At 44.4% G+C, this 13,538-nt stretch overlaps 1 protein-coding gene across 1 annotated transcript in view; it reads right to left on the bottom strand.

Annotated features, from left to right (window-relative positions):
• Positions 1 to 13,538, bottom strand: part of shank1 (SH3 and multiple ankyrin repeat domains 1) — a 132,661-nt gene that overhangs the window by 70,861 nt on the left and 48,262 nt on the right. Inside the window, exons 12-14 of the mRNA XM_063189331.1 lie at positions 8,131 to 8,288; positions 5,749 to 5,862; positions 3,517 to 3,592 (exon numbers count right to left, since the gene is read on the bottom strand). Of these exons, the coding sequence (XP_063045401.1) occupies positions 3,517 to 3,592; positions 5,749 to 5,862; positions 8,131 to 8,288 (348 nt within the window). The remainder of the gene's footprint in view (positions 1 to 3,516; positions 3,593 to 5,748; positions 5,863 to 8,130; positions 8,289 to 13,538) is intronic.

Raw genomic sequence — 13,538 nt, forward strand, 5'->3', positions numbered from 1 at the left:
TTGATTAAAGTCAAAGTGACATGGAGAAAGCGAGGCAACTTTGTGAGATGTCTGTTTGCCTTGACACACAGGTTTCAATTCTGCAGCTATCAAATTGTCAGTGTAAGGACAAATACACTAAAAACTAAATCACAAAATGGAAATCTCGCATGATAGGGTGAAAATACATTGTGATTATTTCTTTCTTCCATATCGCCCAGCCCCATCACACAGCATCTCAGTGAACAGTTAAAACAGAAGTGAAAAGCTGAATTGAGGACTTCATATCAGCTAGAAGCAGTGTCTACATTATTCATGAATGACAATTTTTCCTCGCGGTAGTTATCTCTTTAAGCCAGGAACCACATTTAATGTCAGACATATCCCCAACTGTACTCTACTCCAAACGTCCTTCAGACTGAACAAGAAGTCAGTGTGTCACATGCAGATGGGTATACATCCATGATAACTCCTGATCACAAAGCAGACCTCACACAAACAAACACACACACCTTGTGACCTTTTACCTTTTACACACACACACACACACACACACACACACACACACACACACACACACACACACACACACACACACACACACACACACACACACACACACACACACACACACACACACACACACACACACACACACACACACACACACACACACACACCAGCAATTTTACAAGGTGTTGGTTACAGTCCCTGGAGCAATGTGGGGCTAGGTGTGCTCAAGGACACACTTCAGCCATGTATGGAGGTGTAGGTAGAGGTAAGGGTGGGATTCGAACCTGCAACCAAGCTGTCATGATCAGTGACAACCCCAATAATAGTGACAACCCCAATAATTAATTTGATATGCTAGCTTGGCAAGCCAGACTAAATGTGAGATTAAATGTGAATATTTAGTCTGGCCCCGATCAATGAGACATCAAAAGATTGTTGATGGGAACAACCCAATGTTTTTCAAACATGTCTGTGCCTCTTGGACAACGCTTCATCATTACTCCCTCAAAACCCTGTCCGCTTTGCACCCAAACATTCAAAACAAATCTCCTGTGTTGTGATTGGTCCGCCAGCTACACCCACTCGCAGGCAAAAATATTTTTGGCTGTTGGCAGGTGGGGCTAGTTTACTAGGCTATTGATATGCCTTTGCATACAAAATTACACATAGATCTCACAAACTCACTCACAGGACATATTAGAACTCAATAACAGAAATCTTCCACAATCACTTCTTTTCCTGCTGTCAATGCAATGGGTGATCAAAAAAGGATGCTTCTATATGGTCCCATCACTAATCAGCTCAAAAGCAGAGTGAGACACACAAGATCATCTACATCTACGGGCTAAACTTAGAGCGCGTTCCAATATGCGACCTTGCGTCCTCCACATGTGCTTGTGGCCTCGTACCAGGAAGTAATATGTTGTATCACTGACAACAGCATTATATTTCAATATCTTGAAAAAGCTCAATTGTAAAGTCATTTTCTCATTTGCAAACTGGATGGTGAATGAAGAATAGTCCCCCAAAAAATTGTTTTGGCTAGGCTGACAGCAAGAAAACTTAATTGTTTTCTCCAAGGAGGCAGGGCATCAGCAAAACGTGAGGCCACAAGCACAAGTGGAGGACGCAAGGTTGCATATTGGAATGCACCCCAAAACACATTAGCATTAGCAAGACTAAACATTAGCATTTGTACACACACAAAATCAGTGAGGAACCAGTAATAAACTGAAGCAGACAGTGTTTATGCACAAACAATAAAATCATTCATCCATATTGCTCCATCTTTAAAAAAGCAGCTAAATATAAACTGTGCAAGCTCAGCAAGGAAGCACTTAACTACTGCTCTGTACCACAGACAGCCTCTGTGTATAAACCTACACCAAAAGTATTATGCACAGAAAGATATTTGGGATTAATGGGAGTCCAATACCCGACACTGCTGGCCATGATCAAATCAGCTCTCCTGCCCTGTTCTCTTACCTCAAAGGCTATCACATTTAGCATAGTGTCAAAAGTAAAAGTATAAAAAAGAAACACAGTTTCCCTCCCACAGAAGTAACCTGGGTACTCGTCTTACGATCAGCTAACTGTGCACTGGTTGGATCAAGTTTGTGGTGGGTCCTTGTTAGGTTTTCAGTGTTTTTCAGTATTAACACAGTCTATCTATCCCATTAGTTACAATGGAGTAAATGGTGTAACAGCTATGTAACGCCATGTGCTAGTGTTGTAATTACACCACAAAAGTACTTTTACTTTTACTTTTGACACCTCTGACATTTTCGCTCTCTAATCTGGAGTGACTCATAAGTATTATTTAAGTGCAAGACGAGAGTCTCCCTGGAGAGCTGCGGAATTAGATGCTCCAATCCAGAGAACTTCAGCCATGGATGAGAGTATTGGACAACACTCGTTTTTTTATATCACCTCATTCTACGAAACACATTCTTCCCATTCGTACCAAAGTTGAACTTGCAAGCAACCACCTTGATGCTAAGGCCAACTTCACACTTACTAGGCCACTGTCTTGTATGATAAAATCATCCATCCGTACTGTCAGTCCATCCCCTGGAGTCAACCCAAAATTAGTGTAAGATAAGTGTATGGTTGTGTGCAAACGTACCCAAGAGTAGAGTGAAACACCTTAGTTCTTGAACAGTAGAATTAGTAGATACTGTACTCCAGAAAACGTAGGCCATGAATGAGAAGACAGCATTCAATGTTTACCACCTCACTCACATTCTTTCTATTTGGAATTCCGCCTAAATTTGAACCTGCAACCCATTTATGATCCCAGGAGGAATAATTTGCCAACCACGATTAGGCTAGATACAGCAGTAGAGCAACCACTGCAATATAGTACATCGATACTGTCCCTGTGCTTACAGCATACCAGATTTTCCCCCAGCACTTTATTGCTAAGGCGGCCACCTTGACAAGAAACACCTACCACCCTGACAAGGTCCACAGAAAAGACAAAGATGTCATGTTGTGAATGTAATTTCTAAAGTTGCTTAGCCAAAAATATATACTTTTAATGCCAGACCACCTTGACTAGTAACAACAATTCTGGGGGAAATACTGCAGACCCAGAGTGTAGCGGCCTCCTGGCTGCCTCAGCTGGAGTCGCTTTGACGGGAGAGGTCCAGTTAAGTTCAGACGCGCGTTCTTATTTTTCAGTGCTCAAATTTATTTTCTTTCAGGTCTCTTTACGTTACAGATTTTCTGGTTTCTTCTCAAACTAACTAAATAACACTAAGTAAATAAAATGACACGGTCTAAAAACTGTTTCCCTTCCTACACCCGCCATCAGATATCCAATTCCTTACTGAGCCACCAGTGCTCCCAAATGCATAGTAAATTTACTCAATATTGCGAAATGAAAAAATATCATTATGCAGAAATAAAACTAACTAACTAAATATCATCATAAAGTGAGGAAAATAGAAAATATACAAAAAACAGCAAAATGGCTCCAACACAGAGGGATGTACTGTAAGACCCATGCATTGCGCTCCTTACCTGGGCGCGTCGAAGCTGTCGTAGGAGCCCACGGTGTAATGCCTGAAGAGCCTCTTGGTCCTCTCGCTGCGGCTCTCTGGAACACACATACACAGCGGGATCAGTATGTCCACCACGCCACCGCACCCCCCAACTCCATCGATGCTACCACCACCACCACCGCCACCGCCACCACCAACGCCATCCGGAACCAGCAGCCGTGAGGAGGAGGAGGAGGGTGTAAGGACCATCGTGCGCACGCCGCAACGCCAGCGAAGGCACATTCTCCCTGGCGCGCACGTGCACTGTACGTGTATGAGACGAATGGCGGATAACAACAGCCCATACGCTTACAGTACAACGCCACCGCTGACACAAACGGCGGAGATAAAAGCTTCAGAAGGCATTCTCTCTATCAACTCGCCCTGCTCGCTTAGATCCCCCATCTTTTGGAGTCGACTCAGCCGCCAAAAACTTTTGAGGGCCGCTGCCTGCCACCATCACCACTCTGCTCTGCTCTTCTCTGCTCTGCTCTGTTCTCTTCTGCTCTGTTCTGCTCTGCTCTTCAGCTGGCTGGCGCGTTTAAACGTGTGAGATGAGAGGAGATCGCTTGTAAAAATAGCCGTGACATGTGCAGTCTGAAGCCCCGGCGTACAGTACAGTAGGCTACATGGACGTACGGTAGTGCTGTTTGTTTGCAGCTTTTGTTGTTACTTCAGTGGGAGAGATAGCTGCTAGCAGCAGAGGCTGTGCCTATTAATAGTTGTGCATTGGCAACCACACCACTCCACACCACACCACAGCCCCCATCGCTAAGTGCGAAGTCAGGGAGCCGCAGGGTCCGACAGAGCGATCGCACCACCACCGAGGCCCTAGGCAGGGCTGGACTGTGGCACAGCGGGTGTTTCCCGGTGGGCCCCGCACCCTTGTGGGCCCCGATTTTTCAGAAATGTACAATTATTTTATTTTTTTAACATTTCTGAAAATAGTTGCCCACCAGAGTGCGAGGCCCACCGGTGAGTCAGTTCTGTGCCGCTAACTATGAGGGGCCCTTTTAAGCCAAACGTGCCCGGGCCCTATTTCTCCCCCAGTCTAGCCCTGACCCTGGGTAGCCTATAGGTGCACTACTGCTGCTGTTGCTGTTGCTGCTGCCTGCTGCTCAGGGTGAGAATTAATGGTAATGGGAAGTACCCAAACTGCCCTGCCCCCCCACACACACACATCACCACCATCACTACCATCACCCATTCCCGTGCAGAATAGTAATGCTTTTTACTCACGCACAGCAAGAAACATTGTCAGACTCACAGCTTTAATCAGAAGTTCTGTGTGTGTGTGTGTGTGTGTGTGTGTGTGTGTGTGTGTGTGTGTGTGTGTGTGTGTGTGTGTGTGTGTGTGTGTGTGTGTGTGTGTGTGTGTGTGTGTGTGTGTGTGTGTGTGTGTGTGTGGTTCTCTCTCCAGCTCTGTGTGTGTGTGTGTGTGTGTGGCGGGGCCGGGATGGGAGTGAGTGGGTGTAACTGTGATCTGAGTGTACTGTCTGTGTGAATGTCTTGAAGTGTACATGCAAATAATTGTCTACAGTTGGTTTGAGAATGGCTCAGGACGAGTAAATGCAGTGTGTGTGTACATGTACTAAGTGAGAAGGCATTTATGCTTATATGTATTTTGTATGCATTACATCAGTGTTCATCAACCTTTTTTTAGGCGAGGCACCCTTTCAATCACTGAAAATTTTCAAGGCACCCAAAAGCAACAAGCTGTAACATGGCATCGCATCGGACACCACAAAAGCTTAGAAAAGTAACACATTTGGAGACGTCACACAACCTACGTACGTTCGAAGTTGCAGCTTACTGGGGCAACCTAAATTTACTTTATTGTGCATAAATGGCAGATAAAAGACTCCACTGACTAAGAAATACTTTATTAATTTAGACAAATATGTATTAAATTACATAATTTATTTATCAGCCACCCTGGTTCAGAAACACTGCATTACATCTCAGTTTGCAAATGCAGATGCTTATGATTTAATAATTCATATTTAGGCTCTATGCAGATTTAGGCTCTATTGTGTGTGTGTGTGTGTGTGTGTGTGTGTGTGTGTGTGTGTGTGTGTGTGTGTGTGTGTGTGTGTGTGTGTGTGTGTGTGTGTGTGTGTGTGTGTGTGTGTGTGTGTGTGTGTGTGTGTGTGTGTGTGTGTGTGTGTGTGTGTGTGCGTGGATGGTGTGTAGTGTATACAGTATATCTCACCTGAGCGCGGTTCCAGGCTGCGTAGTGCCACTTCCTCCACACAGTCGGAGGGGAACCACCCAGTGCGCCCTCTCACCGTCCCCTCCCAATAACCGCCTTCACCCACACTCAACACTGAGAGAGAGAGAGAGAGAGAAAGAGAGAGAGAGAGAGAAAGAAAGAGAGAGAGAGAGAGAGAGAGAGAGAGAGAGAGAGAGAGAGAGAGAGAGAGAGAGAGAGAGAGAGAGAGAGAGAGAGAGAGAGATGGAAGATAAGAGAGAGGAAGAAAAGTAAAAGAGAAAAGGACAGACAAGAGGAAGAAAGAAAAGAAAGAAAAGAAAAAAGTTAGAAGACAGGAGATTGGAGAGACAGAGAAAATAATTAATTCATAATTCTGGACTACAGACATTGCATCAGTATTTCATATTAAATGAATCTCCAGAGGTCAAGCAATCATTGTGGGAATCGCTTTATGGCATTTTTTTAATTTAAAATATGTACGCTAAAAAGATATTGTCAGAAGTCATTGTTAGTAAGTATGAATTTAAGTGTATGACTAACTATGACAGCTGTAATGTACTGTATGTTCAGTTGAATACATTACAACACCCACACACTTTACAACATGTAGGAGGGTTATTATAAACTAAAATGAAATATTTTCTACACAGACAGACAGACAGACAGACCGACGGACGGACGGACAGACCATCTAATAGAGATGCTAGGACGCATCTAAAAATGGGGTGTGAATATTCCATAGTACTTATGTCAAGTCAAGTCAGCTTTTATTGTCACTTTCTTCATATGCACAAGACATACAAGGAAAATGAAATTACGTTTTCTCTCTATACCATGCCATGACATAGACATACACAGGACTGACATTTTACAGACTGACATAAAGTGCAAGACAGGATAGGTATCAGTGATGGACTAGGTAACAATAAGTGATTAATAATAAATTACAATAAAATTAACATTTACCATTGATATTTAGCATTGAACATTTAACATGTACACAGAAAGATAAGATAAATATAGAATGTAGCCATTACAATAATAAGAAAGACAGTAGCAATAGTAACAGTGATATAATAACAGTTATATACAAAAGTAGTGTTGCAGTTGTATTGTCTTATTGTTCAAATGAGGCAGTGCAAGAAGGTGCAAAGTCACATAGTTCACAGTTCTTTCCTCAGTGTGTGTGTGTGTGTCTGTGTGTGTGTGGGGGCAACAGCAGTTCTTGTTAGTGGAGGACTGTGGTAGTGCAGGTTATGTCCACATGGAGTATTTCATATTAACATTAACAGTGGAGTAAAAAATCAATGTGAAATTTTGAAGACGGCCACTGTGCTCCCCCACATATCAGTGTGTTAATATTTAGAAAATATTGAGCAGAATTAGCCAAGACCAAAAAGTGAAACTAACAAAAATTTTGAGAGGGACCAAATGTTATCTGAAATTGAGTACGTATTCAACTCTTTAAGAGTTATCATAACACTGGTATTTTTACTGTGTGGATTTTTATTACAGGTGGTTCTGGAATGTAACTATTGTGAAAGCCAGCAGACCATACGGTATACAGCAGAGCAGTGATTCTCAAAGTGTGGTCTGGGGACCACTGGTGGTCCGCCACATCGCTCAGGTGGTCCGCGAGGGGATGTCTACTTTTCCAAGACGAGCTAGCGGTAGGCTATATTTGTAACATAATTACAAAGCTAAACATAGCTGAAGTATTATTTTCACCACAATAAGGCAGGCTTGTAATGTGAATAAAAAGTGAGTGATCTGTTTTGCATGTCAAATAAGCACCCCTCAACTGTCAATTCAGTTGAGAGGTGGTCCCTGAACACTTTTATAGGGGACAAAGTGGTCCTCGGTCTGAAAAAGTTTGAGAAACACTGCGTAGAGAGCTACATACCGTAAATTCACCAGTGAAGTGAAACAACAGCAACATTGTAAAACAAAACAAAACAGGAACCAAGGGGACCCCAATGAAAATCTTCCTTTCAGCTGCAGTATTGACTTTGACAATGTCCTTCATCTGCAGCTTCAATTAAACACACACACGCACGCACACATACACGCACGCACGCACGCACGCACACACAAACACACACACACACACACACACACAAACACACACTCATGCACACGCAGTACACACACACACACACAGTGTGGCAAACATAAACTATAGTACCTCTCTCACACACACACACACACACACATACACACACACAAACACACACGCGCACACACACACACACCCACACACACACACACACACGCACACACACACACACACACACACACACACACACACACACACACACACACACACACACACACACACACACACACACACACACACACACACACACAACTCTCTGCACCCACCTTTGACCTTGTCTCCCTTGTTGAGGCTGACTTCGCGTTCCCCCTGAGCGGTGTGTGAGCGCGTGGCTACGAAGACGCGTCCTGGGACGGCGCTGTACAGACGCCGACGCTGGCCCCCTCCTCCTGCAGTCCCCTGGCTACTGATGGAGCCCCCGCCACTGGGTAAACAACACATACAGTAAATATTAGTGGTGTCAACAATGATCGATTCAGCGATGCAATCCAATGCGGGGCATGGACGATCCAGAATCGATCCGGAAAGTTCCAGAATCGATCCGGCAATTTTTTTAAGTTTCAATTACTTCCATGGATATTTCGGGCGCAAATGAATGTTAAATTAAATAAAAGCACTTCAAAACATTGCAAGACTGATACAGACTGATACAGACTGATACAGAAATCAGCCAATAAATTGTTGCTCAGTATCTGACTACTTGTATTGCCTCATCATGACTGATTAAACATTTGCTTTGCTTTCAGTAGAAATGTAATGCATTGCAATGCATTGTAGAAATGAATCGGATCGGATAGGATCGAATCGCATAGAATCGAATCGAATCGAATCGCTACCTCCCGAATCGTGATCGAATCGGATCGTGAGGGCACACCACTAGTAAATATATATAATATGTATGCATAAAACATCTAGAATGTAGTGTATAGTGTATACGCTGGCCCCCTCCTCCTGCAGTCCCCTAGCCACTGACGGAGCCCCCACCACTACACAACACATGCAGTACACATACAATAATGTGTATAATGTAGTATATGCATAAAACATCTAGTGTGTCGTGTATAGTGTATACGCTGGCCCCCTCCCTCCTGCAGTCACCTGGCTACTGATGGAGCCCCCCCCACTACACAACACATGCAGTACACATACAATAATGTGTATAATGTAGTATATGCATAAAACATCTAGTGTGTAGTGTATAGTGTATACGCTGCCCCCCTCCTCCTGAAGTCCCCTGGCTACTGATGGAGCCCCCCCCACTACACATACAGTAGTACACACATACTGTAAATATACTGTATACCCTACACCAGTGGTTCCCAACCTTTTTCTTCAGGGACCCATGTTTTTACCATTGTAAGCTTTGGCGACCCAACTGCACGAGCGCCCGCACAAGAGGGAGTCACATGATACCCTCGTTTTCCTTAGACAACTAATTTTAGTTATTTTATTCCTCAATTTGTCTTTGGTCAAATATGGAATAAATGCTTTGTCATTTATTCAACATGGGCTTTATATGGTATTCAAAATTAAACCCCTTAAAATCAAGAAGGCTTCGCGACCCTCTTTGGATCTTTGGGGACCCATAGGTTGGGAACCACTGCCCTACAGTACACTGTATACGCTGGCCCCCTCCTCCTGCAGTCCCCTGGCTACTGATGGATCCTTGGCCACGGCACAACACATACAGAACACATACAGTAAATACAGTGCTTAATTTGAGGGGGAGCAAGGGGGAGCTAGCTCTGGAACCTCAGACGAGAGCTCCGGAACCTTGAATGGAACCTTAGGGAAAGACATCACAGATCCCCCCTCCTGGGGGAGCCTCCCATCCTCTGCGCTCCAGGACCTCCCACTTGACAAATTAAGCACTGAGTAAATATATAGACTATGTATATGCACAATACATAGGTATAGTGTACTGTACACTGTAGGCCTATACTATATATGGTGGCCCCCTCCTCCTGCAGTGCCCTGGCTACTGATGGATCCCCTGCCACTACACAACACATACAGTACACATACAGTTAATATATATATATACAAATACTGTATATAAAATGTATTCATAATACATATATTGGATACTGCATACTGTTACTACGCTGGCCACCTTCTCCCGCTTTGCCCTGGCTACTGATGGGTCCCCCACCACATAGTATAGATACTGTGAGTGCGTATATAAAGGGGTTGAACAAAATAACTGAGACACCTGTCATTATAGTGTGGTAAGCTTCATGGCTTAAGTGTTCCAGACTGTTGGCCAATCTTCATTAATTCCACATTGCACCAGTAAAGTGAAGTTGTAACGGTGCAACCGACTATGTTTTAAGTTTTTAAAGTTATTTTGAGTTGGGCGCCAGGCAGCACGAACACTGCCGTCGGATTAACCTGTTACCACTCCCACAATGAATAAATAACCAGTGATGACCTTGGAAATAATTCAGTTCCACACAAGAAAGTAGTTTGTTATTTTTAGTGCACTCTTCAAATAGAATTAAACAATACAATATTTCTCAAATTACAATAAAAGTAAACCCCCCCAAAAGAAATTGTCCTTACTTGATGAAATGTTTGTGTTTGAATGTGTGCAATGTGTGCGCGCTTGTGCATACGGGAGAGATGGGTCTGAGCGGATGAGAGCTGAGCAGTAGCGAGGTTTGAGAACGGATAGTGGAGCCAGGTGAACGAAGATTGAATTCCTTTTACCGTCCTGGAGTTCTGAAGTCTTCGCCCTGGTCTGGAGATACAGACAGCAAAGATTGTTGGCTGTGTGAGACCTCCTGGTCTGCGCAAGTCTTTCGTGACAACGTCCGACTCTGTCGATGCGTCCTGGTCATAGGCCCAATTCGAAATAGGGAAGGCAGCTGTCCTTCCAGTGAGCTAACTGGACACAGAGTCATGAAGTGTGGATCGAATCGGCAGTTGACTGCATTTGTGGGCATAACGAGGATATTTCGAGGATACATCAGATGCTGACTTCGCTGCCTTGGTACCCAACATGCTGTGCGCCACCTCCCTCTCAACCGGAAACCTGAAAAACAAACATGGCTACTACCCAAGCTACTACCTTATCATACTCTTTATTCTGACACTTATGTATGTAGATATTGAAAATCGAATGCATAAATCAACATTGTAGTATCTAAATATGCTGTCGCTAGATCTATTTATAGCCTATTTTACGATTCCGCCATCTGACGATCATTCACCGTTCAAATAGCATGCGTAAGCTAAGTGCTAACGTGATGAACGTAACTCCCGCCATAGAATCGCCGTAACATCAAATGCGCAAGGCGGCGCACTCGTTAGTGCCGTTCGTAACGGCTGCCTCATCAGCTAACTTGACCTATCTGATCAGTGACATGTTTATGTAGGAGGAGAGTCATCGAGTCACTACCTCCCGTTTCGAATTGGGCCACAGTCTTAGAACAAACGAGGCTATTTTGCCATTACGAACATCAACGGTACTTCAAAGGCAATCTTCCAGGTTCACACTCCGCGTTGCTCTCTCTCTCGCTCTGCTGTTGTCTTCCTTCTCACAAACTCTCAGCCGCCATTGAATTTGAACTTGGCCTACTTATAGGCTACGGGATAATTGGTGACTGCAAGGTGACATGGGATATGTAGTGCGTAAAACGGTAACGCTGCGCTCTCACTCCAGAGGAGACAGAGGCAGCCCGTTACATTCTCCCCCCCTTGGAAAAACAACGCCTAGTTGTGCAAAGTTCATCCAGGGTAACACATAATTTCAGCTTCGTCTTCCGACTCGTCTGAGGTTGGGATTGGGTCAGAATGTACAGAGGTCTGGAACAGTGCTGCAGCTGACCTGGAAAGCGCACTGTATTGGACAGGTGCGGTCCGCAGTGGTGCGCTGCGGTTCACATGCAGTTTCTCGGAAGTCTGTTTCAAAAAGTTTTTAACTGTGTCCCACAGTCTTGGCCAGAAAGCCATAGCATGTAGCTGACGGAATGTCTTGAAAACACCACGGTGACCATGCTGCTGTGCGTGCGCATGCAGCACATCTGTCACCAGGGAGGATGGCACGAACAGTCTAGGCCTACCAAACTGTGATGTCCGGTACACCAGTCCGGCAGAGACGATGTAGTTGTTTCTGGTCGTTTCACAGCCTTCCCGGATCAAACGTAGAATATGCCGAACAGCAGGTGACTTTTGCTGCTCAGCACGCACTGTTGACATTGGCACTGGGAAGTTCAAGTGGGCCATCGAGTGCATGACTGGTGGATCTGAGGAGAGGATGCCAATGCTGGGCCGAGTGACTTGCTTCTTGGCGTTGGAGAGTAGCGTGGCACAATGAGGGGCAGGTGGGCTGACAGAGGAAACCACGGAAGCAGCCTGGAACCCCGGATCCACCGGGTGAACTTGACTGGTGCGTGAAAACTGATGCAGTGCGTAACGGAGCTCTTCCATTTGGCCCCGCACTTCAGCAAGCTGTTGCTCATGGTGTTGAACATCCTGGCACAGTTTTTTCACGTAATCCGAAATACTGCTCAGCTCAGCCATGACCCGTCTCTCCAAATTGAAAAGAGCGTTCCATGGAACATTGGTGACTTGAGTCGTCATGTTGAAGTTGAAGAAGCAACGTGATATGAATGTGCGTGCGGTGGAAATGAGCCTGATGAGATATAGGTGTATGAAATATCAGGGGGAGTTTACAAAATACTAAAGCATATGTAAGCCCATATAATTATTTCCCCAAACATAACCATTTTTACATCAGCATCATATTAATCATTACTGCATTACACAATTTCAAAACCGCATCCAACTTTTTTTTCTCTACTTCATTGAAACTCAGTACTTTACTTTTCAATCCAGCAAGAAGGCTATTAATCAGTTTATCCATAAGTCGCACTCAAGTGTCCGTACTTCAATGAGCACACAATCGAAACGTAATTGCAATGTGGCCTATGCCGTACACTTCTCAAAAATACTTTACAAGTGTGGTTCATCACTGGTGAATTTAACACGAATGCATGTAAATTCAAACTGGGGAAAAAGCGCCACCTTCTGGCCCCACGTTGGGCGCCATCTGTAACGGTGCAACCGACTATGTTTTAAGTTTTTAAAGTTATTTTGAGTTGGGCGCCAGGCAGCACGAACACTGCCGTCGGATTAACCTGTTACCACTCCCACAATGAATAAATAACCAGTGATGACCTTGGAAATAATTCAGTTCCACACAAAAAAGTCTTTTGTTATTTTTAGTGCACTCTTCAAAATAGAATTAAACAATACAATATTTTTCAAATTACAATAAAAGTAAACCCCCCCAAAAGAAATTGTCCTTACTTGATGAAATGTTTGTGTTTGAATGTGTGCAATGTGTGCGCGCTTGTGCATACGGGAGAGATGGGTCTGAGCGGATGAGAGCTGAGCAGTAGCGAGGTTTGAGAACGGATAGTGGAGCCAGGTGAACGAAGATTGAATTCCTTTTACCGTCCTGGAGTTCTGAAGTCTTCGCCCTGGTCTGGAGATACAGACAGCAAAGATTGTTGGCTGTGTGAGACCTCCTGGTCTGCGCAAGTCTTTCGTGACAACGTCCGACTCTGTCGATGCGTCCTGGTCACAGTCTTAGAACAGACGAGGCTCTTTTGCCGTTACGAACATCAACGGTACTTCAAAGGCACATCTTCCAGGTTCACACTCCGCG

Source organism: Engraulis encrasicolus, chromosome 2, assembly GCF_034702125.1.
Source record: "Engraulis encrasicolus isolate BLACKSEA-1 chromosome 2, IST_EnEncr_1.0, whole genome shotgun sequence".
NCBI classification, from domain to species: Eukaryota; Metazoa; Chordata; class Actinopteri; order Clupeiformes; family Engraulidae; genus Engraulis; species Engraulis encrasicolus.